The 27,749-nt window shown below is 39.7% G+C and overlaps 1 protein-coding gene across 1 annotated transcript; it reads left to right on the top strand.

Moving 5' to 3' along the window:
* On the top strand, positions 1-27,730 carry Has2 (hyaluronan synthase 2). The gene is made up of 4 exons (XM_028871903.2): positions 1-610; positions 11,287-11,913; positions 22,494-22,595; positions 24,149-27,730. Exons 2-4 carry the CDS (start codon positions 11,287-11,289, stop codon positions 25,076-25,078), a joined length of 1,659 nt encoding a protein of 552 aa, XP_028727736.1. The 5' UTR covers positions 1-610; the 3' UTR covers positions 25,079-27,730.
* The last annotated feature ends 19 nt before the right edge of the window (positions 27,731-27,749 follow it).

Below are 27,749 nucleotides of genomic sequence, written 5' to 3'. Positions count from 1 at the left end.
CTCCCCTCTCCCCCACTCTCTCCGTCCTATTAAAACACCCACCGGCTCACTTGTTAGGACCCCCTTAAGTTGGAGGAGGCAGAAAGGCAGCGACAGCAAGGCAGGAGAAGTCAAGGCGTCTGGAAAGAATTACCCAGTCCTGGCTTCGAGCAGCCCATTGAACGGGGGACTTGAACCAGCCAAAGACTTCTCTCTCCATTCTGCGCTTCCTATGCTCTGCTGAGTCTTCACCGGGCTTTTAGGTTGATGTGAAAAAGAGACTTTGCCTTATCGGAGGGAGGGGGATCGGAGCAAATAGCAAAATAGGGAGGAAAAAAGTTAATTTATTTTTAAAGCACGTTTAACAAAAAGAATTAGAAGATTTAAGTACAACGGAAATAATAAAAGAGAATATTAGTACAATTTCTTCTCAAAGAGGGGAGAACCAAGCATTGAAGGCTCCCCCATCTTTTTTTTTTTAAATGTTGTTTTTAAATTTCTTATTTTTTTTGGCCGGTCGTCTCAAATTCATCTGATTTCTTATTACCTCAATTTTGGAAACTGCCTTCCACGACCCTCCGGGACCACACAGACAGGCTGAGGACGAGTTTATGAGCAGGAGCTGAACAAGGTACGTTACACAGGCGCGTTTGGGTGAACTGTGAATGCCCTAGATAGACCCCGGGCAGGGAAGAAATTATCCACAGACCTTGGGGTGGGGGGGGGGGAAGACCCAGTTTCTATAGAAACATGTGAGGTCTAAAGTTTTCTTTTTCCAGCAGACTGCATATTAGGGAATATTGCCAATCACTATCAGATCTGGCAGCAGCTTTTATCATCCCTGTGCTTTAGCCAGAAATCCTCTCCCTCTGAGGGCGCACAGGTAACTGTGTAGCCTAGGGAAGCTGATTGTCCGGAGATGTACTTTTCCACTAGGCATCTTCCGGAGCGTCAAACGGGCTCCGGGGCTAGAAAACAAGGATTTCCACTGTGTAAGGAAAAATGCATTCCATAAATGACCTTACCTTCCCACCCTTCCCTTCTTCCTACCCACCCACCCCTGTTACTATGTGGGCAGGAACACCCTGACACAGTTCTGTGTGCTTTAAGGGGGGTGGTGGTGGGGAGCTGAATTTTGGCTTGCATTGAAAGGGTTAAGCGATCCAGGCTTCTAGCTCTGTTGGGCTGAGACCCCAAGGAAGGAAAGTCCTGCGCCACCACCTCGCTACCATCCTGGTTCAGCCACTCCCCCCTTTTCCAGGGCCTCCACTCTTTTGCAGTTTCCAAACTCCATTAAAGTGTCAGGCGGGGTGCATCCGGGCACAGCCACCCTGCGGAAGCCTTTCTGGGGCGAGGGGTCCCTAACGCAGGCGGTGGCATTCGCCACTGGGGGCGAGAGGAAGGCGCGCATCCCTCCTTGCTCCAGGCTGTCGCCTGAAGCCCGGAGGCAGGGCGTGCGCCCGGGCAGCACTGCGCTCCCGCAGCTGCACCCTTTCCTGAGCCAAATACGACGTGGCACGGAGCATGCTGGCGCTTCTTTCCTCTGCTGCAGCTGAAGACACCGCTGTGTGGGGGGACTTAGGGGCTCTTTCCCTAGACCCTTGCCCAGGGTGGGGTTGAGGGGCCCTGGGAGCCGGAGTGGAGGTGGGAGGGGAGCCAGAGGCTGGGTTGAGACGGGATAATCAACACCTTGGGCGGAATTCGTCACGGTGGTTCCCGCCCAGAGTGAGCCAGGGCTTAGAAATCGGTCCCGGTGAACCAGAGGGCGGGTCTGAAAGGAGGTTCTGTGTGAGGGTGAGAACTTCGCGGCGACAGAGGCAGCTTCCTCTGGCCCAAGAAAGACAGCCCAGGGGAAACAGCTCTGAAAAGGACCATTAAGGCTGGGAAGAAGGGCTGGGAGGCAGGGTGGTGTCTGAGGACCAGGGCTTACAAGACCCAGGTCTTATTACACCGTCTTTGGTTCCAGTTTCTACCAGCACTGCTCTGGACATCCCCCAAACGCCAGGGCACACTATCCTGACTCAGGTACCCCGAGCCACTAGGGAAACCAGCTGCAGAAACCCCGTCCCGGCTTGGAACATGTAGAAGCCCAGCCGGCCCCGCCCCGCCCTTCACTTCGCTACCTCCTGGGACCCTTTGCTGCCAAATGAGTCTCTGCGGCAGCTGCACAGAAACGTTACACTACTTCAACCCACGTGGCTGGGCTGGGATTGCATTTGATGTCACACCCTGGGAGGGGTGTATGTGATGCAATAGGTTTGGAGGCTCTGATTGGCCAGGAAAGGTTCCCCCGCCTCCCGCCTCCCGCCTCCCGCACCCCACCCTAAACCCCCACCCCCACCCCGCGCTAGAGGCCAGAGTATATATAGACACTCCAGGTCTGCTTAGTGTAAAGCGAAAGAAAGCAGATTGGCTTCCTTGAAGTGGTGTGGCACATACTTGGTAGAGCAGCCTCCCTGCCCATTGTAGATGTCAAGGCTTAGCCTGGGATTTCCCTTTAAAGAGAGGCATATAGCAGTGTACCTTTGGGGGTGTTAAATCTGGTTGTGATTTGTTTTTAATAAGTTATTTTAAAAATAAATATTTGAATAGTCGGCCCATATTTGATCTTAGAATATGAGGCTTTTAAATTGAAAGATGCATTTGTGTGGAACAAATATCCATGCCCATCAACCTATTTACTTACAGATAACGTTTACATTTTGCAAAAACTATTAGATTGAAAATAACTCAAATTTTAAACCTTTCTCTTTGCCTTCCAGCCTATGCAAAATGAGTCATTCATAAGTTTAATGTTTACAGTTTCCTAGATAAGATTAGCTACTCAAATGAGATCATGTTTCTGAATAATAATAATCTCTCAAAGGTTTTCCTAGTAGAGTAGTGGTTCTTTTACATTTTCAGTGAAAATTTAGAGACATAAAGCACAGATGTGGCACATATGTTATGCTTTGCGTGTTCACAATTCTCGACAAACCCAGATCCTATGTGGAGGTTCTAGATTAACGCCTTGTACCTGGAATATCATCTTTCCTATTCTCCTTCCCTTAACCCTTATCTTAGTTAGATGACTAGACATCTGCATTGTAAATGTGTTGATTAGATGCATTTTACCTTGGTTGGTTCTATTATATCTAAAACCAGACAATCATCAGCATATACAAATCCAAATATACAACACGTTAGTGATTAGCATCAAATTTGAATATCACTCTGAGGAAAGTAAATACTATATACAGTCAGCTGTTGTCCAGGAAAACAGGACTTGTGCAATGGGTGACTAAGCGATAGTTACTAGAAAGTAAGGTAGCCCGAACTGTTCCTTTTTATTAGCTCTATAGGATGTAAGTTCACAGTATTGCATTTCATAAATACTTCTCCATTTGGGCTATCTTTACCAACTAAGATTTCTTGATGTTCTGATTTCTCTCTCGCCCTCCTTCTTTCCCTCCCTCCCTCCCTTCCTTCCTTTCTTCCTTTTTCCTTCCTTCTTCCCTCCCCCCTTCCTTTATTTTTTTGACATGGTCTCACTATGGAACCCAGATTCATCTCCAAATCAAAAATTCTCAGTATCACCACACCTTGCTGCAAGACTTTACAAAGCATTTTCCTCTTTGATTTTTGAAAAACACATTAAAAATAATATTTTTTTCTAGATATTTCCTAATTTTGGCACTGTGGGGAAAGCCTTTGTCTTGGGATCCAAGTGGAGATCCCCTTTGGGGAATTTTCATTGCACAATATCATTTGAAATCTGAGGACAAATAACAAGGAGTTGTGTGTTATTTACTACCTGCATCATGCATGATGTGCAGCCCACAGATTTATGTAATGAAAGACTAACCCATAAACTCTGTGTCTTTCTGAGTTCTTTCATCCATGAATACCCAGGCTGTGTTCTTCTAGAAGCTGTAAGGATAGGGACAGAGCTCTTAGAAACTGTTGTGTTGACTGAAAAAGGGTTAGCTCCTTGTACAGAAAATTCATGGCCATAAGTTACCATAGCTTGAGTTTCATCACTTTCCCTGTCACAGAAACATCCATAGAATGAGTATCAACTTGCTACATAAGGCTTTACAGTATTTCACAGGGACCAGATATTTGTGCTGTACTTTACTGCATAATATGACCTAAAGAGTAAGCTTCTAAGCCCAAGTATTGGTAGTCAGGAAGGCTGCATGTCAACTCTTTGTAATTTCCCCCTCCACTATGAACACAGTGCAGGATGGTGACACTTGCAGTTTGGGAAGAAGGATATCCTAGAAGTACATGATTAAAATTGATGGTGCAGTGAGGAGCAATTTGAAGCCTGAAGTTCTGTTTGAGTGACAAGACAGTTGAAAGGCTTTGTATTCTGATTCTGCTAGTTGGCTCTAGAGATAGAAAGATAACTTCAAAGAAAAAGGGGGTCAGAGGGGTAAGAGAAAGACATTGATGTGCTCCACTTTGAAGACTCGGGAGAACTTCAGTTGGGTATTTCTAGCTCTGGTTTCTAACAGATAAGAGAAGGAAATCACACAATAAACATCAAGGTGAAGGAGGATTGAACTCTGTAACTCAGAGTCTGCTGGCCTAGACTTTGTTGCACTTTAGAATCTTGTGATACTGTAGTTGTAACTTATATCAAGGAACTCTGAATACTGTCCCAACAACACACCAGTTGATTTTATATGTCTTTAGGTCAATCGGATATATATCAACATTTGGGAATCACTGAATTTTAATCTTTCATTCACTATCAATTTTTTTTGTCCATGGCCAGCTGGCAGAACTATCATGTAAATATCTTTTATTATGGAGAAGCAAGTTTCCATTATCCTTGCTAATGTCACCTCTCTGCACCAATACTCTCAGTTCTAAAGACTGTACACAGCATATGAGACCTATAGGGGAAAAAATGAAGCACTTACAAAATATTTAATGAATTAATGGTAAAGAAAGTTTATGTTCCAGTACTGGTCTATATATTGGTAGAGTCTGGAGCAGTGCTTTCAGTAAAGAAACATCCTTTACATGTCTCCTGTCATCTCTATGTTCTTAATGTGATGACATGTTGATTGCAAGTTACAGTCTTCAATGGTTTTGAAAATATAATTAGGAGAGGAAGCAGAGGAAGCAGGTGTGGACTTTATAAATTATTATTCTCTGTTTGCATTAAAATATTTGCTTGTATCACCAATGATGGTTAAAAGAACCATTTTTAAATACATACCATATTTCAAGCAAAGCATTTCATATATGTTTTGTTCCTCAAAATGGTGTTATTCACAAGTCCTTCAGAGACCAGGAAATGAAGTGCAAGGAGTGGATACCAAGAAGAATTTTCTGTCTATTCTCATCAGGTAAATATGGTGAAGACCATGGAAATGGGAGGCTTAGTGTAACCCAAGTTTATCCGTGATACTAATGGCAGCAATACTAAAATTCACGTGTCTTAATGCTCACTCTCAAAACTTGAAGTTCCATTATATCAATTGATTTGTCACATAGCTTCTTCACAGAACCTTCGAAAGTTTGTGTAAGTCAGATAGCTGGTATAGGGCCAAGCTTGGATTGAATCAAATTGTTCTAACCCCTAATTCTTCTGTACTGTTCATCATGCCATAATTTATTAATTATTAACTAACAAGTAGCAGTGGCTACAAGGAAGGCAAATGAAGATAATTAGGCCATTATGGGTAGGAAAAGAGCATTACAAAGACTTAATTGATAGCTATTTCTTTTTAAAAGCTTCTCCTCTCTTTCCACCTCATTAGCTCCTTTGCAGCTCTACATGACAGCTCCACTGCAAAGCTTAAGAAACTGAAGTCAGATTATCTTACGTACCATGTTCAAGGTTGCTCAATGATTAAAGGGAGGAGCTGTGATTATATCTCAGCTCAGTCTGTTTCTTTAGGCCAAATTCTATGGGGTGAATGACAAACTGAGATTTGAACATAAGTATATCTGATTTCAAAACTTTTGCTAATCTAGTCAATGCCTCATAATCTCTTCAGTTGAAGAGACAACACAGATGCATGCACGGACACACACACACACACACACACACACACATACACACACACACACACAGAAACTCACAGTCATAATCACAATTGCAAGTCATTAGAGACAAAATGTAAAGCTGTGTGAGGATTAATGAACAGACTAGGACTATGGGGAATAGCCTTTTGGTGCATGAAAGATAGTCTTCTTATCCCTCATAGCCCAAATGTGACTCCCTTACTCGTAAAGTTGCTCAGATTGCAAGTCATAATTGCTCTGGATGCTCTCAGGGACCATGCATATCTTCTGCCTTTATTATCTTTATTGCCCCAGAGTCTTCTAGAGCTGGTCTGGGACTCCTCACAATCATTAAACTGTATACACTAGGAGGGACCATCTGACCTACTACTATCTGCTGCTTTCCCCAGATGCTCATGCAACAAATCTGAGTGAGCTTCAGTTCCCCAGATCAAATATAGAAGGATGCTGTATGAAATCTATGGGAACTCAGTTCTCAACATGGCACTAAGACTTTTCCTCATGGTCAAGGGTGAGGAAAAGGCCCTGATGCTTACTGACCCAGGGTCCCATGTGGGGGAGATGAACTACCAGTAAGGCTGTATGTCTCCTCCCAGGTGGCAGTACTGAAAACTGTAGTCCCTTTCTTATGGTAAGACAGGATTTCTGCTGCTGGCATTAAAATCACACTTGCTTAGATGAGCCACTAGCTTATTTGGAAGCAACACTATTCTTTATCTCTTTAAGCTGCATGCATATGGAAAAGTACACAAGCCCAGGAGTTTTTGAATATTGCCTGGCTATATATCCGAACCAACGTGACTGTTCATTGTCTACACAGCACAATGACAGGGATGCATCTTAAAGTTCTCCCCCAATCTTCCCTGTGCCATGCAGTTTTTAGCTAGAAACAAAAGACTTCTGTGTAATTTCTCTTAAGGATTCAGCATTTTCTCAGCAAATGCTATCTGGATTTAAGGCACTGTGTCGGTCCCACTCCTGATTTGTAACTTTGGGTGGGTAATTTCAATACTCAGTATCTTGGTTTCTTTGTCATATACATGCATTATGATGTGTGATTAATAATATGTTTGCCACCTCAAGACATTAAGATGAAATAAGATCATATGACTTAAAAATAAAACAAAAGCCTTCCTTTTCTGCTTAAAGCCAAATAAATGACAAATAACTATTAGCTGCCACTGTATAGGGGATAATGATGATGACAATTTTGATGAATGCATTCACTTAGCTGAGTGAATATTAACTGTAAATTAGGCAGTGTTTTATGTCATGCATACATTAGTGAAAACAACAGATAGATAACTATATGGATGAATAGATAGATGGAGACAGAAAGACAGACAGACAGATAGATGATAGATAGATAGATAGATGATAGATAGATAGATAGATAGATAGATAGATAGATAGATAGATAAGAGAGAGGGGGTACAGATGCATGAATGCATGGATGGAGATATGAGCTTATACTGTATTAGAGTAATCCATTCTCTTACATTTTGTTTTGACCTAAATTTGGGGAGGGGGAGAAAACAAGTTATTAAATAGTTGCTATCAAGTCCAAGTACAGTAGCAATCCAAAAGCCAATGGGCTAAAATCTGATCTAGCCACTCCCCAAATTCAAGTTCTACATTTGAAATATTTGTAAATTTCTAAATCATCTTTCTTAGGATCTAGGACTAAAATAACCCAATTTCTCTAACTCAAGAGAAAAGCCTCATAGACATATTCTTCTTTTAGTTGAAAAGTAGGTTTGTGTAACAGAGTGTTTGAATTAAGGATTGTCTGAGAAATTTTACACATATGGTACCCACATCTATGAAATTGCTCAGAGCAATTAAACAAACCACACACACACACACACACACACACACACACACACACACACTCACATCCCTGTTTGTCACTCTCTGAAATCCATGCATCCACTCGGCAAAGCAGCAGGCTTTACAATGTGCCTTTTGCCCTTTGGCCCACTTTGAGATGCTCTATGTGTCTCACCCGACAGTACTGAGCTGCAGCAGGAATACAAAGGTTCAATTCTAACCACATTATTGCAGTTTGTTAGCAACTTTCCCAGGCTTCAAAAGGACATTCTGTAGACGCCTATGATGTCAGAGGGTGTTCCCACCTCAGCTGTGGCCAGCAGATGCTCTGTGACTGCTCTCCACATCCATGTGTGCTGATAAAAGCAAGGAAAATGTGAATAAGGGAAGAACAGCAGGCTGTTCTTTTGCTAGTGATGGCGATTTTTAAACGCAAGCTGAACACACACGTAAGCTTCTCCCTGGCAAATGCTTTGGTCCCTTTGAAATTTTTCACTCTTGTGAGAATGACTCATGTCTTGGAAATGACAAGTTCCAAGTCTGGTGCTTGCAGCACCTTTAGGCATCGGTTAACGTGGGCTCTGGGAGTGCTCAGCATCCTGTCAGCTCTGTTAATTAACAAGGGATGCGGTCCTTCCTCACTACTCACTGAAGACTCTGCAGCTCACTCTTTCTCCAGCAGACTCAACTTGCCATTTGTGTGGAAGTTGCTGTCGTTAGACTCCGATGCCACACACCAGGGGGTCCAGTATATCTGCTAAATGTGTAACTCACATCTCTATTTTGTTTTGAAAGTTTTTCGGCTTCCTAGCCAACTGACCCTTCAAAGGAGGCAGTGACTATGGCTTTTAGACACACTTTCTACTGTTTTGCTTTGCTCCTCAGCACAGTGTTTTGGAGAGTCTGATGAACCTGATCATTTCCATTTAACAGAAGAAAATGGTGTCCACAAGGTAGAAAGATAGCCAGCATCTTGGTCTGTGGCCTACATTGCATTATCTTGGTTATATTAATTAGGGTTAATGAGATCCAAAAATGTATAATGGCCAATTTAAACAGAACAAAATCTTGTAAGTTAGTTACTGCTGACATGAGTCCATGCAGCTGCCTCGATAGATGAATGACTGCATTCTACATTTAATACAATGAATGACCAACCTCTATTTTTATCTTGGGGTGATATATACCCCCAGAACTTTGCTGGTATATATTCAGGTCAGAGGAAGATTAAACAAACAACAAAAAAAAAAAGATTGGAGGGAGATGATGTTCTTTTTAAAAATCTTTCTCTCTTCTACTAGAAGAAGCGTTATCTTAAATTTCCACAGGCCACAATATTGTAGCTCCATCATACTGTCTGTGGACAAGGAAAGGCAATGTTTTTGGTAGACAGACTCATCAAAATTTCTGAGAAGTCCAGTGCATACCAAGTCAAGTGTGATTAGATGCAATAAAATGTGAAGATAGCTGCACAGTTGTTAATAACCAAGATGTTACTACTTCCTAAGGGATATTCATCTTTACAGTTTGATAAGGATTAGGAGACTATAAATAACATACAAAGGAAAAAGTTTTGTGGAGATAATTGGACTCTCAAATTTTTCATTTAAAATAATTCATTCCATTTCAAACATTAGTTGGACTACAACATTATTATATATTAATGATATGCAAATATAACTCATTCCCAAAGTGGGTGTAGAAATGTGAACAAAGGAACACTGCATTTGTAACAATTATTCATCTTATGGCAGTTCATTCCTAGAAGGGGAAGCTTAAAGTAAAATAAAAAGGGTTTATGGAGCAAAATTCCAATGCTTAATATCAGAAATGGTTTAGGAAACAGAAAAAAAAAATGACTCTCCACTCCCTAAATTATTTAAAACCTTGTTTAGACAGAGGTGCGCAGATTCTTAAGGTTCATTGTCCAGGTGACTTGAAAAATTCCAGGCCAATGATATACCTTGTCTCAAAAAGAAAAAAAGTGTGATGGAAAGTGGACCGCATTGGAGGCATAACCCTGGAGGTTGTCATCTGGTTTCCACATGCATGCACACACAGGTGCATATGTACTTGTACATACAGAAATATGCACACACACATATCCCCCACCACATAACCTTATTTAGGATACACGCAGAATTGAGGGGTGAACTGAGAGCTGAGATAGGCTTAAGGTCAGATCTGCTGGATCTTTTGATAGGATAGACTTTCAGTTGCTGGAATCCAGCAGGATGTTTTTCCTTACTCAATGTAGCCATTATTCTAATAATATGTATTTTGTTCTATAATGATGCTGTTGTTTTCCTGACCTTCAGGTCTATACCACCTGACATTGGTGGATGGAGTGTCTTTCCAATACAGGAGCTTGGAAAGATCTTTATACAGGACATCTAGGGGCAACAGACTTTAACATCAAAGGGGGATTTGTAAAATGTGAGCATTTGAACAGGTCTTAAACAACAAACATATGCACGAACAAATACACTGAGATCCAGGGAAGTGAGATGATGCTTGCCAGATCACAGCACTAACTGATAAGCTACTCCCAGAACCCAGTCTTCCTAATCTCCAACCTCATCCAGCTTCATGGAGATGTAAGCCTAGGGATGTGTGTTAGAGATGAGATGAAGTCATACTTTCATGGGAAGGTCAGCAGAATCTTCTGTGGATTTCTTACTCATCAGTAATTATGGACTGAAGAAAGTATTGAGCAGGCAAAAATATTGCCTTAGGAAATTTATTTTGATGCCTAGCTGTGGCTACATTCAAAGGGAGCTAGCTGCCTTAGGCATTGGACCTAAGACACTGAGAACAATGCATCCAGGTTTGTATTCAATGCAATGTGACATATTCTAGCACTACCCACTCACTTGATTCTTGAAACAGTCCTGTGAGTTATGCTATCTGGGCATCCTGACATGAAGGTGAGCTCTGATGTCAACATAACAAGTTAAGTGAGAAACTTGGTATTATAATTTCTGAATGTTGTGTGGGGGAGGGGCACACCAAATCCCATTCCTAGCTAAGGAGCCATTGACCATTGATAGCTGCTGGAGAATGAAGACTCAATTTTCATCAGTAATGCAGATTCTGATAGGTTGTCAAGCTCAGGATATGGCTCTAATGGCTCTATGTCTATGCACAGGTTGGCAGCACTAAGTAGACTAAGCAGATTTAAAAAAAAAAAGAGTGCATGAATTTGGGAGAGTGGGAGCGTGGTGGCAGTATGAGAAGAGTTGGAAAGGATGGAGTAGACAATAGTATTGATCAAATCTATTGAATACAAGTTTCAAATTATCAAACAATAAATATAAAATGAATAAAAATAAAAGGTGTGGGGGGAAATCCCTGAATGCTCCTCATACAGTGCTCACTGATGCCCATAATACCTGTATATGATAAGTATGGGACAAGATTAGTTAACAACAAGTGTCTCTGATTACATTACAGATGCATTGTGAGAGGTTTCTATGTGTCCTGCGAATAATTGGAACTACACTTTTTGGAGTCTCTCTCCTCCTTGGAATCACAGCTGCTTATATTGTTGGCTACCAGTTTATCCAAACGGATAATTACTATTTTTCCTTTGGACTCTATGGTGCATTTTTAGCATCACACCTCATCATCCAAAGCCTCTTTGCCTTTTTGGAACACCGGAAAATGAAAAAGTCCCTTGAAACCCCCATTAAATTGAACAAAACTGTAGCTCTTTGCATTGCTGCGTATCAAGAAGATCCTGACTACTTACGGAAATGTTTGCAATCTGTGAAAAGGCTGACCTACCCTGGGATTAAAGTCGTAATGGTCATAGATGGGAACTCAGATGATGACCTTTACATGATGGACATCTTCAGTGAAGTCATGGGCAGGGACAAATCAGCCACCTACATCTGGAAGAACAACTTCCATGAAAAGGGACCTGGTGAGACAGAAGAGTCCCATAAAGAAAGTTCACAACATGTAACACAATTGGTCTTGTCTAACAAAAGCATTTGCATCATGCAAAAATGGGGCGGGAAGCGAGAAGTCATGTACACAGCCTTCAGAGCACTAGGACGAAGTGTGGATTATGTACAGGTAGGTCCGAAAATGCCTGCCAGGGCAAACATACGTTGAAATAAAGCAGCTTTTGTATCTCCCCAGCCCTATGCTATAGCCCATCCTCGTCCCTTCTGAACACAGGGCTCCTTTCAGTCCATTGGAAAACAGCATGACTGTTGAAAGCACATTTTGAAAGACAGAAAAAAAAAAATTCTTGTAAAACTGTTAAAAGCATCTATGAAAGTGCTTCCTTGTCTGTGCCATTGGTTAGAAATTGGGATTATTTGGACAGGAGACCTCTCCTTTCGTTCTCTCTCTTTTCCTTCATTTTTCTCTGTCCCTCTGGATTCTGCCAAGTCAAACCCAACATCCTTGTCCTCACTGTTTAAACACACACACACACACACACACACACACACACACACACACACACACACACACACACCACCACCAGCAGCAGCAGCAGCAGCAGCAGCAGCAGCAGCAGCAGCTCTGTAAGAAAATAACCTCTGCCTGAGTGGAAAGCTTTTCTTGAGAAAAGCTGCAGGGCTGAAGGGAAGACTAGAAAATGATTGGTGTGCAGACTCAGGGGAATGGGGAGCGGTGAAAATGGCCTTGACTTTCAAAAGAGCAAAGATTGTAAAATTGAGAGGGAGAAAGAAAAGGGGAAAGGAGGGGCAAATCATTGGAGAGGGAGCAAAACCAATGTGCTGTTTATTTCACTCCTCAAGCAGCATTACCTCACTGCAACTTGACCTTTGAGAGAGTTGGGGATGATGTGTACTTGCTGGAAAATGAGGCAGGCTGTGTCTCCTTAATTCCCTTCTAGCTCCCTGCAAGGCTACTCCTCCCTCGGTTCACACTGGATATGCAGCATTTTTCTCGTTTTCATTTGCTTTCAGCTTCTTTACTTAGATTTTGAACGTGATGAGACCAAGCAAAGAGGAGTAAGTCTGGTGTAAGAAAGCCATTGTAACCCTTTGTCCATCCTTACAGAAGGGGAACTCTGTTTTTAGAAGTGGGATCCATTTCTTAGGGGTCTTCATTGACACATATCATACTCCCAAGTCCAATAATGAGATGAGATTGAGTAATGATCTCACAGTCATTGCTTGAGTATCTAATCACAATGATTGTTAGCTGTTGACTGAGAAATTTCACCTCCTTGAGCCTCAGTTTACCAGATCGAATAAACCCATCTTAAAAGCACTTTAAAATAATTAGATCAATCAACACATCTCTAGGGCTTAGCAAAAGTTACATGGTTATTGCCCATATAACTAGAGATCTTACTGTAAATAGGTTGTTTATTATCCCTCCAATTTTTACTAAAATATATAGTATGCACGATCTGTTGTCGTGGGGTTAACTTCAGACAGTGTGGGAAGATTAGGAGGTATTTCACTGGTTTCCATTTGCGCATTAATATAATTTCTGTGAAGTCAGCATAGGTCTTTTGTTTGTCTCCTAATTTCTCAGTGGTGCAACTTTTGCTATTAAGGCAGATTCAGTTATTTCTGGACATTTGATGTTTACATGCTTTACCTTTGGATCTAGATAGGAAGATGATAGGATGTTTCCTAAAGAAACGAATAACTTAGAACACAAAAAACAAAGCTTTTTTTGCCTTAAATAAGAAAACATCTGTTTTGATATTTTGCTTTTAATTCTAGTTACACTCGTCAGTTCCAAAGAAGACATCACTGTGTTAATTCTTCCTTTTCCTTAACCTACTCCTCCCAAACCCCCTTCTCCCATCATTCTTGTTTTGAGCTTTGTTTGTTTCCTTGACAACTGTGCACTGTGCTTGTCCAGGAAAAAGTAATAAGGAATATGAAAGGCTAGAGTAGGCTTTCTGTTGGAGTCTTCCTCCAGACTAAACTTTCTAAAAGACTGACCCCAGCAACTCCTGGCATCTAGGCTCTGATGCCTTCTGAGACTCTCTTGCAGTTGCAAGCACACAAATAGGAGTAAAAATCATTTAATATCCCAAAGCTGGCTCTTCCTTTCCATGCCATCCTCCAACAAACCTCCTGAAAGACAACCTTGCTTGATTACAAAATGGCAGCCACTTAAGGTTCAAACTGAACCCTGAATGCTCTAATTTCCCCTTGTGACTGATGGAAAGTGTGGAAATTGTGAAGTAGAGGCCACATTAAGAAAAAAGGGAGAGAAGTGTGAAGGCAGTGGTGACAAAGCCTGGCTGGGGATTGAACCTGATGGGTAAGTGCCTTAAGGAGAGTAGGATGCAATGCTCCCTGGGTCTGACACAGGGAATGGAAGTCTAAGGAAGAAGCTGTGACCATCTGTGTACTTGCTAGAGAATATTGACCCACCATGGAGAGGTGTGGGGAAGACATTTGGTTTCTAATCACAGCTGGTCTTCAGTGCTCCTCAGTACTCTGTGCACTTGATTTTTGGTTTTCTGGCTTATTGCTCTCATGACCTATTATTTCATATCTTCACCATGCTCCCAGTTCCCAATCCAAACTCCTCCCAGCATAACTACTAACAGATGATCTCACCTCCCACAAAGGAGAAACCCAACAATATGAAATGTTCTTAAAGCCATCCGTACCCTCTGCTGTTTTTCCTATCTCAATAGCACCCAAGCCAACTTGTCTTTCTGCATGAGTGCCCTCTTTTCTAGATACTCTCAGGGGACTCTATACTTCCTCTGGACTGCTCAGAAATAAGGCCTCAGAAATTGTGGACTCTCCCTTTATCTGTCTTCTGGGCTGACTACTGTCCTCACTTGCAGCCTTTCAAGCTAGAATATTGAGGAAGTCCTAGTCAGGGAAAGGTAGTGTAGTAGCAGTTTACCTGTGATGGTGGTGGTTGCTCTCAGAGATAGAGCAAGTAGAAAAGCAGAAGAACTGAAAGCAAGGAAACACAACGAAAGGAAGGTAACCCTTATGAGTAGGGGAGGAAGAGAGAGGAAGAGGAAAGTTTAGACATTGGAATGGATGTATTGTGTAATGAAACCAGTTTCCAAGAAGGGGCTACTCTGACCTAATTGCCTATACCTCGCCAAAGGGGAAAAGTCTTATTTACCTCCTCAAAAGCAAGCTCATGTTGGTTATCTCATTTATTAAGGCAGTGCACATTTATAATAGTATATTTTATGTATTTAAAAATCACAATGCACAAAATTAAATGGCCTGCAAGAAATCAGTCACTAGTGATGGATCAATGCTTTCTAAATATATACTCTTGGTGGTTTTTCCAGAACTTTCAAAAGTTTAAGATTATATTTAATTTTTCATTAAATTTTGACATAATATTATCAGACTCTAAAACATTTTTTGATATCCACGTTATATAATTGTTTATTCAAATCTCTTATCTTTGAACAGGCATAATCTATATAACAAAGTGGCCATCAGGCTATAAGACAGAGAAAAAGCCAAAATCTCCTGATGTGTACATTAAGGATTTCTCAGGCAGAAAGAATTCTATAAATATGAACATTTCCTTTTTTTTAATTAAAAATTTTTTAAATTCATTTTTATATAACAACCACAGATTCCCTATCTCTTCCCTCCTCCCATTCCTCCCACAGCCTCCCCTCCCCAGTCCAGCCCCCACCCACTCCTCCAAAAGGTTAAGGCCTCCCATGGGGAGTCAGCAAAGCTTGGTACATTCAATTGAGGCAAGACCAAGCCTCTCCCCTCTGCATCAAGGCTGAGCAAGGAATCCCACCATAGGTGATGGGCTCCAGAAAGCCAGTTCATGCACCAAGGATAGATCCCACTGCTAGGGGTCCCTCAAACTGAACAAGCTACACAACTGTCTCCCATATGCAGAGGGCCTAGTCCAGTCCCATGCAAGTTCCACAGCTATTGGTCTAAAGTTCATGAGTTCCTTTGAGCTTGGTTCAGTTTTCTCTGTAGGTTTCCCCACCATGATCTTGAAGCCACCCCCCACCTCCCTTCTCATATAATCCTTCTTCCCTCTCTTCAACTGGACTCCCTGAGCTCAGGAGAATTACAAGTGGCAATTTTATCATTAATTTAACCTGACAGCATCATAGGTATACAGATTTCTTTTGTTTGTTTTGATTTGAAACAGGGTTTCTCTGTGTTGCCTTGGCTGCCCTGGAACTCACTCTTTAGATGAGGTTGGCCTTGAACTTATAGAGCTCTACCTGCCACTGCTTCTGGAGTGCTGGTATTAAAGGTGTGTGCCACACTGCCTGGCATGCATATATACATATATACATACATATATATGTATATATACATACATACATATGTATATATACATACATATATATGTATATATGCTATTATATGCCTCATGGAGAGGAGTTTTCTCCAGGATGTGTTACTGGCCATGAATTCAATGCTAATACTCAGTAATATTCATTTATTAAGAGATGTTTGAACAGAAGCACAAGCACAACAAGGTTATGTATTGATCAGGTATATGCATATAAACAGTTCTCAAACAACTACCAATAAAAATGTTAAGAAAATAATGATTGAAAATGTAATCAGTGCCTCAGAGAAGCATAACTCTGGATTCCTGCTAGAAATGTTTTTAATAACTACTGCTCCTGTCTTTATGAAAAATTATAGAACACAGATATCATAAATAATAACTGCTGCATGACATTTGTCTATTTTTGAGTCTGTGTAGAAAGCCCAAGAAACTGAAATATTCCCAGGGCAGTGTTGAGAATATTATATTTAGAGATATAAGGTTGAGTGCACCTTGAAAGAGGAATAGTGAGATCCAGTTCTGTTGTTTGTTGTGAACTTGACCTCTGCTGAATCCATGTTTGCAGGCACAACTCATGATTGACTAGTCCTTTTCAGATCAAGGCTGAACTTAGTACCATTATTACTCATCCCACCTGTTGATACTTTCTAGCAAAATACTGAAGATCTACTAGTGTGAGGTAAAAGACAAAGGACAAATCGTATCATAATGTTCTCTCCATGTATCTGTTACTATCTTGGTTCTCATTTTCACTTTGTTCCTTGAGGCAAAAGATATGATTAATTAGTTTTAAGCATTATAAGATACATACCTCTTAAAGCATCATACAGTACCCCCCTAAAGATGTGCAACTTTTGTTTTTCAAAATTGTTTAATTTATTCTTTGGCCTCCATCCCCTAATGCCCCTTACCTCCTACCAAGTAAAAACCTTGACCACAGCTAGTGCCTGTAAGTTCAGATGGGGTAAAGAGAAGTAAATCCCTGAAATTCATTGGACAGCCAATCTAGCCTAATCCATGAGCTTTAGGATCAGCGAGAGACCCTATCTCCAAAAATAAAGGTGGACATCTATGAAAAAAGATATAGTCATAGTCCTCAGGCCTCCATATTCAAGCACACACGTACGCTCCTGTACTAACAAATACATACAACACACACACACACCACATAACACACCAACACAAATCAAAACATAAGGAAGGGAATAAGAGCTGGGCCTGGTGACACACATCTATAATAGCACAGGGCAGGCTAAAGGAGGATCACAAATATGAGGCCAGCCTGGGGTGTAGCAGGTGAGCTCTTGTCTTAAAACAAATAAAAACACATGAGGGCAATGTGGAAAACTCAGTACAGGGCCCTTAATTTAGGATTATGTTAAAGGACTCTACTTTGGAGAAGAGAGCAGATTGACAAGTAAAAGTGATTTGGTTTGTATCCCAACCAAGTCATGAATTAATCACTGTCAAATGCATACCACTCTTTACAGTTTATACTTCTTTCCACCAAACTATAACTCAATCTAAGATTTTTTTTTTTTCAACAATGGCTTTAGATCACTTGGGTCATCTAAATTTGTCAGGTATTAGTGAAATTCTGGTTCCCTCTGCTTCAGGGGTGGGTCATAGTTTAGTTAAAATAACTTCACCAAGAGCTCTTTCTTGGAACTAGAAACAAGAGTTTATATCTTTTTTTTTTTTTTTTTTTTTTTTTGTTGTTTGATATGCTTCTTCGAGTATATCATTTCTATTCATTACTTACTATGTATTATCCATTAGTAAATGTTTTATATATATTATCTTATCATGAAACAATTCTGACAAGGTTTGATAAGAACAATAATAATCTATGTTTGTCTTGAGGGATAGAGGTTTAGAGAAATGGGCTGAGAGGTTCAAGTTAAGAACCTGGTCCAAGTTTATGTAAGTGGCAGGTTGTGGATTGGGAATGGTTTTATTTTCATTCTAAAATCTCACATGGTGCTTTTGTTGTATTCCCTGCTCCCTCTCTATCTCTCTCTGTCTTTCTTCCTTTCTTTTTGCTTTGTTTCTGAAGACAAAACCTAGGGCCTAATGCTTTCTAGGTGAGTGTTCTACCACTAAATTAGATATCAACTCCCTTCCCCACTCCCATGTCTTCCCTTGAAGTTCTCAGTGTTTACAGTGGTGCATCCTTAGGGGAGTTTAGGGAGAGTGGGGCCATCTTCTCTTTCCTAATTGGTAACTATTTGTGAGGGCTTTGTGTTGTTGTTGTTTCTATTTATTTGTTATTGCTTTTTCTTTTTTTTTCCTCACTCTTGCCCTCTTTTGTTTAGAGACATTCCTTGGGATAGAGGACCAGAATTTCCATTTACTTTATAATTAAGTTGTAGCAGGAACCAAAACCGAATTTCACACCCTCTAGAAATAGTCACATTGTCTCAAGGTTAAAATGAAGGGCCAAGGTTAAGATGGAAAGTCAAGGTTAAGATGAAGGATCAAGATCAAGAAAGAGTTGAACTGGGAAAGGAAACACTTGAAGAGGTCTTGATTTCTTTTCAACTTGTTTCCTCATAGAAGTCAACCACAGCAATTTCAGATTTCCTCTTGCTGTGCCGGCTTCACACTGCTTGTTAAGATGAAATATGAACTACAGAGGTGATCCATTAGTGAAACTGAAAGGAAGGACACTTTCCAAAAGTTTGAGGGAAACATTCAGCCTTTGCCTTTTGGACTTGGGTCTTAGGATATGAAAGGCGATGGGGGAGAAGCGCTCTTGAGGGGAGCTCCAATTAGGTTGCTGTGAGGTTCCTAACTGTTGTAGATGGTTTCAGGTAAACTATAATCTGTTTCCATAAGAGGTAGTCTACATGTAATCAAGTCTTGTGTCTCTTTTAGTGCTTATCTCAATTGAGCACTCTCTGTAGGGCAACGATCTTTGAGGTTTGGGTTCCCTTGAGAAGCAAATCATTTAAGGATTACTTACTACTTTGTACTAATGACATACAGTGCTTTGTAACACATGCAGTATTTACGTATTCAGGGTCTCACTAACGAACTGTGATTGTAATAAGTTCAAAGCCACGCACTGGTAAGAAGCAAGACTCAAGAATTTAGGTTTCTTGATTCTGTGAACATTTGTTCTTAAGGTAGGCAGTCTTGACTATAGAAAATCTATACACTAGTTAACATTCTCTGCATTATGAGTCACCACTCTGTACCATATGGAGAAGAAGGGAACCTTTGAAAAGCCTGCATAATTAAAACTGGGATTTAAAGCATTTAATCTCAGTGTTGCTGCTACTTTTTTGAAAGCAGAGCCTTTTCCTTCAGCCAATTACTTTAAACCCAAGGTCGCCACACTTTGCTTGTAAAACCCTGGAGAGTAAATATTACGCTTTGCAACTGTTTGACTTTGTTGTAGTGTGAGCACAGAGGAAGATAACAGGTACGTGAACAAGCTTGGCTGGATGCCATGGACAGTGAAATTTGAATTTCATATAATCTACATATGTGACAAAATATCCTCACTTTGTTTCTTTTCAAATTCAAACACAGAAATCATTGTAACCCCTAGTCAATCTCCAAATAGGTGGCAGGCTGGTTTTTACCTAAAGCTTCTTGTTTGCCAATCCCTGCTTATTATAAGGAGAGATATAGGAGATGTGGCTAACTCTTGGCTAAAATGGTGGGAGTGAGAAACAGAAAGAAGAGGACTGGTCTTTCTGTGCTTTTCCCAACAGTGGGCTGGACATTGGACTATTTTTTTCCTTACTTTATTCAAAAGTTGTTATTTTTCTTCAATTCTGTTATTGGCTGCTGAGAAATCTTATAACTAATTATTATGTGCTTCAGCTATTCACAATCATACCCTAATATGGACAAAGACTTTTGATCTATGCCCAGTCTCCTATGTGCAAATCACACCGTATAGCTTTTTTTGACGTGAATTTCAGTTACTCATGAACTAATGTATGTCTGTCCTAGGTTCTAACCCTGAGCTAAGCAGCCAACATTTATTTTGTACGTGTTATTAACCGGAGAGGAGAAAATTAGGAACAATGTCCTATTAGAAGTGTTTTAAGGACCGAAACTGTATTCTTCACATCTTATTAAGTAAAAGTTCTTGTGCCCCTGAGTGCACATGCTTTTTCTAACTGGCAAAGACAGGGTTTCTAGTTGGCATTCAGTCACTAAACAGCATCCAGAAACTGAAATTCTTTAAAGCTCTTAAATCCTATGATAACAAACCCCTTCCCAGGAGATTTCTGAGAACTTTTCCTCCCAATATAGCTAAGCTCACCATACTAACAGCCTCTCTCAGAGACTGCCTGGAGTTTCTTTTGCAAAATGGGAGGGGCCAATTCAAATATGAACTTCAGAGATTTAGTTCAAGTTTAGTCCATTCAAAGTGGCAGTTCCTCTTTCTCGCTTATGCTCAGAAGCAGGCGGGGTTATTTGAATGTTACTTCTGAATTGCTCCCTTCCTGTTGTTTTAAGCTTATTTTAGCCTTTGGTTTGCCATTCCTGACTTAAGTCAATAGAGGTAGATGTGTCCTTAACTTTAGATGTTGGAGTTTCAAGCAGGGCTGGAGTTGCGCTTTTACCTTTCTCTCCCCTTAGCGCAGGCCTCCTGCCCAGCATGTAGGCTTATGCAAACTTGTAATAAACAAGTCATGGAAGAGACAAAGTCACTTTTTGATTGACTTTGTGTAGCTTACTCAGGCTTGGAACGCTTGGACTTAAAACAGTGTTAGTGAAGTCTTGTGCTCTAGAATGAAAAACCGAAGACTTCCCTCTGCCTATTTTGTCCTCCTCAAAATAAATGACTACAGTGATCCTAAAGGTAATTTTCAAAAATCAATAAGGCAGAACAGACAACCACAACAAGAACAATGGACAGACTTTTTTTTATTTGTAAAGGAGTGCTTCTACTTAGTAAAACAACAACAAAAAATTTAAACCCATAAGTTAAACTCAAATTCCCTATGACAATTAAAATCTGAAGTGGTAAGATTACTTCTACTAATTGCATGTGCATACATTATTTAAATCCATAAATTCCAATGCTGCCTTTAAATAACTGTTTCCAGCAATCTTCACTAGCAAGGAATCTTTTCAGAAAAATAGCCACTAACATAATTGAAAGAGATAGGTTTTAAAAATGTTGGGATTCCTTATTTAATAAATGTAGTTAGCTCCTAAGGCTCCATGCTTCGATAATTTATTTATTTTCTTCAAATTATTTTTAAGGAAATTCGAGGCTTGGTTAAAATTGCTCATTTTGATTATAAATGTGGTTATGTGTTGTTTGATAATGGTAACATACTCTGAAAATGCATTTTAGATGGCTTTTGTACTTGGGCAAACATCATAGATTATGCTTATACACACTAAAATGGCTACAAAGCCACTCAATGGTATAATCTGATGAGGCCACCAGCAAACACGTCACCCATCTTTGACCAAAATATCATTGTGTTGCATATGACTGTAAATAGGATAAATCTTGAGTTTGTACTATGAGGATAGCCAGGACTGATGTCAGAAAACAGAATCCGGGAGAAGCAGGCAACATCTTAGGGGAGGACGGATTTATTTTGCCTCAGGATTCAAAGGAATACATATCCATCATGGCTGGGAAGTCATGGCTGTGGGTGACTCTGTGATCATGGGAGCTGGCTGCAGCTACTGTCTCATCTCTTTGTGGATCAGGAAGCAGAGAGGGCAGAGATCAGTCTAAAATTTTCAAACCCCATCTCCCAGGATTCCAGCAAAGCTCCATCTCCTAAAGGTTCAACAAACTTCCAAACCAGGGCCACTCATTAGAGACCAAGTTCACACAGACAAAATCATAAGTGACATTTCACATAAAAACTGCAATAGCCTGTCCAATGGTTCATCACAAAGCAACTCTGGTCAAATTAGGGCTTTACTTCATTTAATAGAAAAGAGTAGTATGAACCATTAATGGGTGTCGTGGCACTCTTATCTGAGATGATTTCTGCTGCTGTAACAAAATACCTAAGACTGGATCATTTATAATGAACTTTATTTGGCTCACAGTTCTAGAGACTGGAAAGCTCACAGGCACCTTATAGAGACTTACATGTACAGCATGATGAAGAAGCAGAAAGTCAATTACAGACTGTGTGAAAGGACAACTGAGATTAACCAGCAAACTGGGACAGGCTGATTATGCACACTCAACTACTGTTTAAGTTAGCCTGTCTAGCAGTGTATTGTGCTTGATGGAAACCTGTCTATATTGGGCATGATATACAGAATCCTCTGTCACACTTTCTGACAAACGTTTTGGGACAATAAAGCTAACTGTACAGTCCATAAGCTCCACTGTGATTGAGGTCCAGTTGTGTTTATCTTTAAATCATTCCCTGCTTTCTCCTTGGCAGGTGTGTGACTCAGACACCATGCTTGACCCTGCCTCATCTGTGGAGATGGTGAAAGTTTTAGAAGAAGACCCTATGGTTGGAGGTGTTGGGGGAGATGTCCAGGTACATGTGGTTTCATTGTTTTTGTATGAGATAGTTTTAATAACACTCATGTATTGATTCACTCGATGTCTATGTGTTCAATGTTCCATGATCTTTGTGCTGGACATATGTGAGAACATGCATCAGACAAACTTCAATCCTGGTTTTCTTATCTAACTTTAAATAATTTGGGATGTCTATGCTTAGCCCTGATGTATAACATGTATTTGTAGTGACTGATAAGTTACATATAACACAAATGTATAAATATGAATAATGATTTCTACCAAGCACCCTTAGGTCACAATTTAATATTCAAAACCCCACTAAAATCTGATAATGCAGTCATTTAGTAATAGAAGCAGTGAAATGGAAGTGTATTTAGAAATGGATGGTATATTGTATACCTCTGCATTTAGAAATCTGGCCACTGTGGTAGGTTAAAATTACAGAATGAAAGATCCGAAGAAATGATTGAATTGTTAAGAGCATTTGCTGCTTTTGCAGAGAACCTGGCTTCAGTGTCTAGCACTCACATGAAGGCTCAAGAACTCTGTTGCCATTTTCTGGTCTCTGTGGGCACTGCATACATATAACGGACATGCATATAGACAGGAAAAGCACTCATATGCATAAAATTTTAAAACATATAAATTGAAAAGCAAAGGCAAAAGAGAGAAATACCAATTCAAATTTATACCAGTAAGAACAGACAAAGACAAAAATCAACAAGTGTCCCACTATGTATTAGTAATGGAGAAACAATTATTAATGATACAATACTGATGCATCTTGGACAGAAATATAAGTATATGAAAATATGGAAAAGGTTAAATCAGAATATCCCTTGAAAGTACGGTATTCAATTTTTAACACCAGAGGGGAAGTACAAAGAAAATGAACGTCAAAACATGGATTGGTTTGTGACTCATGTATGCATGCATGCTATAAAAGACAATAATGAGACATCGTATTAGGAAGAACAAAGAAATTTATTTTAAAAAGGAGATAGGTATACAAAATTCAGATAGAAATAATTATTTGGGGGAGTCTTTTATCCCAGGCATTCATTACTAAATGGAGAAAGAAAATGAACAGATAAGGATTGGAAACTGGGAAGTTAACCAGAACAGAAGAATTCTAGAGTGACCCCGTTTCTTTCAGGGACCAGCGTGAACAGAACACCCATCACAACACACCTAGAACCTTAAAAATCTTCCAATCTTAGATGGTAATTTACAAAAGCACATATGGGAAATTTAAGGATTGATGATTGATGCTTAAAAATATAATTCAATATTAGTGCCCAACAGCACAAAAGAATATAGCAAGAAGATGAGAATAATGAAGTAGGAAAAAAATCCATTAATATACAGACACATACACCCAACCAATCAAGCTTATTTCATAATACAGAGCCTGAGAAGACAAGGAATGGCAGAAAGAGAAGAGATGCCAAAATGGAGTCACAGAAGAACATATCTCACGCCAGGCAGTGATCTCAGGACACTTTGGGGCTTGTTGGTATTATTAAGCTAAAGCTAACTTCTGTTTATTTATTTTTCTACTTGCAGATTTTAAACAAGTATGACTCCTGGATCTCCTTCCTCAGCAGTGTGAGATACTGGATGGCTTTTAATATAGAAAGGGCCTGCCAGTCTTATTTTGGATGTGTTCAGTGCATAAGCGGTCCTCTGGGAATGTACAGAAACTCCTTACTGCATGAGTTTGTAGAAGACTGGTATAATCAGGAATTCATGGGCAACCAATGCAGTTTTGGTGATGATAGGCATCTCACCAACCGGGTGCTGAGTCTGGGCTATGCAACAAAATACACAGCTCGGTCCAAGTGCCTTACTGAAACACCTATAGAGTATCTCAGATGGCTGAACCAGCAGACCCGTTGGAGCAAGTCCTACTTCCGAGAGTGGCTATACAATGCCATGTGGTTTCACAAGCATCACTTGTGGATGACCTATGAAGCTGTTATCACTGGATTCTTTCCTTTCTTTCTCATTGCCACAGTCATCCAGCTCTTCTACAGGGGTAAAATCTGGAACATCCTCCTCTTCCTGTTAACTGTCCAGCTAGTGGGTCTCATAAAGTCATCTTTTGCCAGCTGCCTTAGAGGAAATATTGTCATGGTCTTCATGTCTCTCTATTCAGTGTTATACATGTCAAGCCTACTTCCTGCCAAGATGTTTGCGATTGCAACCATAAACAAAGCTGGGTGGGGCACATCTGGAAGGAAGACCATTGTTGTTAATTTCATAGGACTTATTCCAGTGTCCGTGTGGTTTACAATCCTTCTAGGTGGTGTGATTTTCACCATTTACAAGGAATCAAAAAAGCCATTTTCTGAATCCAAACAGACTGTTCTCATTGTGGGAACCTTGATCTATGCATGCTACTGGGTCATGCTCTTGACTCTGTATGTGGTTCTCATCAATAAGTGTGGCAGGCGGAAGAAGGGACAACAGTACGACATGGTGCTTGACGTATGATCTCACTGGGATGTTTGCAGTCACACATGGGGACAACACACACACACACATACCTTAGCTCCTCCAGGGGTTGTACAGTATTGTGGCATCTCACCCTGCCACCACAGGAGACATATCACTGCTGCTGGGACTTGAACAAAGACGTGTGATGGGTTGATTTTTGATTCTGCCAAAGTGAATTGACACATCAGTAAGAAGAAACTCGGATTTAACCCGACATTTTGAGGAACGTGGGATGACTTCTTTGTTTATGCACTTTTCCCCTTACTGTGCATCCGCCTGACAGTGTTTGTTCTATATACCTCACTAGCCATGCTTTATGTGGGTGATTGTGGAAGAAAAGGATTCTGTAAACTCAAGGGAACATTCTTTCAACCTACACAACCTAACTTATGGACTTTTTTGATAGATGATTTTTTTTCTTTCTTTTTTTAAGGAAAAATGTTTGTCTTTAACGTTACCAAATCAAATGCCAAAGGAGAATTTAAAGGCCACCGGCTATGCTGTATTTTGATATAATTGTACTGTGTTTTTACATTTTGTATGCCAATTTTTAAAAACAAATTTCACATCATAGTCTATATTTTACTTTTCTGCCAAAATACACTTTTCTTTTCTTTTTTTTATAATAAAATAGGTTCTAAAAAATTCATACTATAAAAATTAACCTGCCCAAAATGTGAAACTTGGTTGACCGATGTTCATGAAAGAATAAAATGATTCTCTCTTTCTCTACCTTTTATAATTGAATAGTTTATTTCTGTGAAAAAAATATGTAAACTTTCGATATTCTAACGTTTTATTTCTTCTAGAAAGGGCCAAGATACATTTCAATTTTTAGGTAAAAATACATTACTCACATGTGTACAAGAGCAAATCATTAAAGTTGAGGCCAAAGGGGTAGAAAAGTGCAATTTTTGAATGTGATTTTTTTTCAAAAGGGAATGCTAGTCTTTGAAAGAAAACACTGGGCACCTTGTACTGAATAAATATGAACATCAAAAATGAGTCATCTCTAGAGATGATGGCAGTATTTGTGTAGGCCTAGGAAAATGGAAAGCTGGTGAAAATTTATCTGTGTGATTGGAACAAATACAATGCAATTCATCAAAAGTTTTATTCTGTGGCCTGTATGTGGTAGACCTTAACATATATACATTAGGTGTGTTTCCCCTGTTTAGTGTCTGAGTTTGCCAATTCACACTGCATGTTGGTGATGTTTACTTGAGTGAATTTAAACTAATATAAAACATAATTCAGAACTGGCACATTTGTGTTCCAAGTGTCCTCTTTACTTCTCAGGAAGGTTATTTTTCTGAATTGTACAGGTAACCTTTTCATCTCTTCCATACTTGGCCTTCCTAAAAATGTCCACAAGCAGAAATGATGTTAAGATTTAATTTAGCATTATTAAGAGCGGGTACATACAAAAAGGGATGAACCAGTTCTTCCGAACTTGACTAATTCAGTTATTCCAAGGCCTCAATTATTCAATTTGACTTTTCACACCATATATCGTGCCTTGTGGCTGGTGCTGTGTAGACCTGTGCCAAACATGCACTAACACAAGAATAGCTGGATAAAAGCATTGTGGTGAAGCAGATATCGAGTCAGTGTTCTGTTTCCTTAGTATGCAGACTTCCGTGGTCCATCTTGACTAAGGGAAGCTGCACATTCTACCTTGTGAGTATGAAGAGGTTTGTTCAAGTTCTGAAAAACTCAGACTCTCACTGCATGCACAGCGAGTAGAAAACAAACACACCACGACAATAAATGAGACTAAAACTTGAGTTTGCCTTTTTAACTATTTATGTTCTAAGTTAAGCTTTGATAACGTTCAAGTGTCAAATTTTCTCATTCTTATAAAAAGTTGAATTAATTGCCTTGTATTTATTTTAGCAATTATTCAATGTATTTCCATTATAGGATGTATAGTATAATTGATTTTTTTTGTAAATAAAATATTTTTGATAAGATTACCGTCTCTTTTTTCTAAGGGAAGGGGGGTTTGTTTTCCTGAATGTAATGGTCTAAAACTGAGGTGTGTAGAAAAAGTATCATGGCTGGTCAAAGATAATATGTCAGCTAATGATTCATGTACTCAGTGGACATCTTCCAGTTTTATGTTGGAAATCTCCAAAGAGCCCATATCAACTAACATTATCTTTGTCTCTAAATTTTTCCTCTATGCTTCCTTTGTAGCTATCCAAATTAGAGAGAATTTTTATTATATTAATTTGTCATAGTTGGAAACAAATCCCAGAAGTGAAGAAAAGCAATAAACAAATTTGTATATCATTGCATTCCTCACACAAAATAACAAAAACGTAAAGTAATTAAAATGGAATAACATGGGCAACAGTTCGATGGTATATTAACATTATTTAACAGTTAAATGGAACGTCAGCCACTTAACAGGCTATCAGAGAGTATATGAGAATGTTGGAGAATGTCACACTTGAAGTATTCATGACCATTTTGTACAGTAGCATCCCAATTTTGTAATGACCAGTGTTTAAATGTGGTTATATCTAATTATGGCAATATGGTTAATTTATATTCTGTATACACATTTGTATTCTTCTAGTACCGTAAACATGTATTGTCTTTACATGAAGTAAAAGGATAATAAATATCATTTTTTAAAAAGTAGGTTGAGGCATCGAATAGC

This window comes from Peromyscus leucopus, chromosome 20 (genome assembly GCF_004664715.2).
Source record: "Peromyscus leucopus breed LL Stock chromosome 20, UCI_PerLeu_2.1, whole genome shotgun sequence".
Classification (NCBI taxonomy): Eukaryota; Metazoa; Chordata; class Mammalia; order Rodentia; family Cricetidae; genus Peromyscus; species Peromyscus leucopus.
Note: the sequence above shows the minus strand (reverse complement) of the source record. Positions and strands in the feature narration are given on the sequence as shown.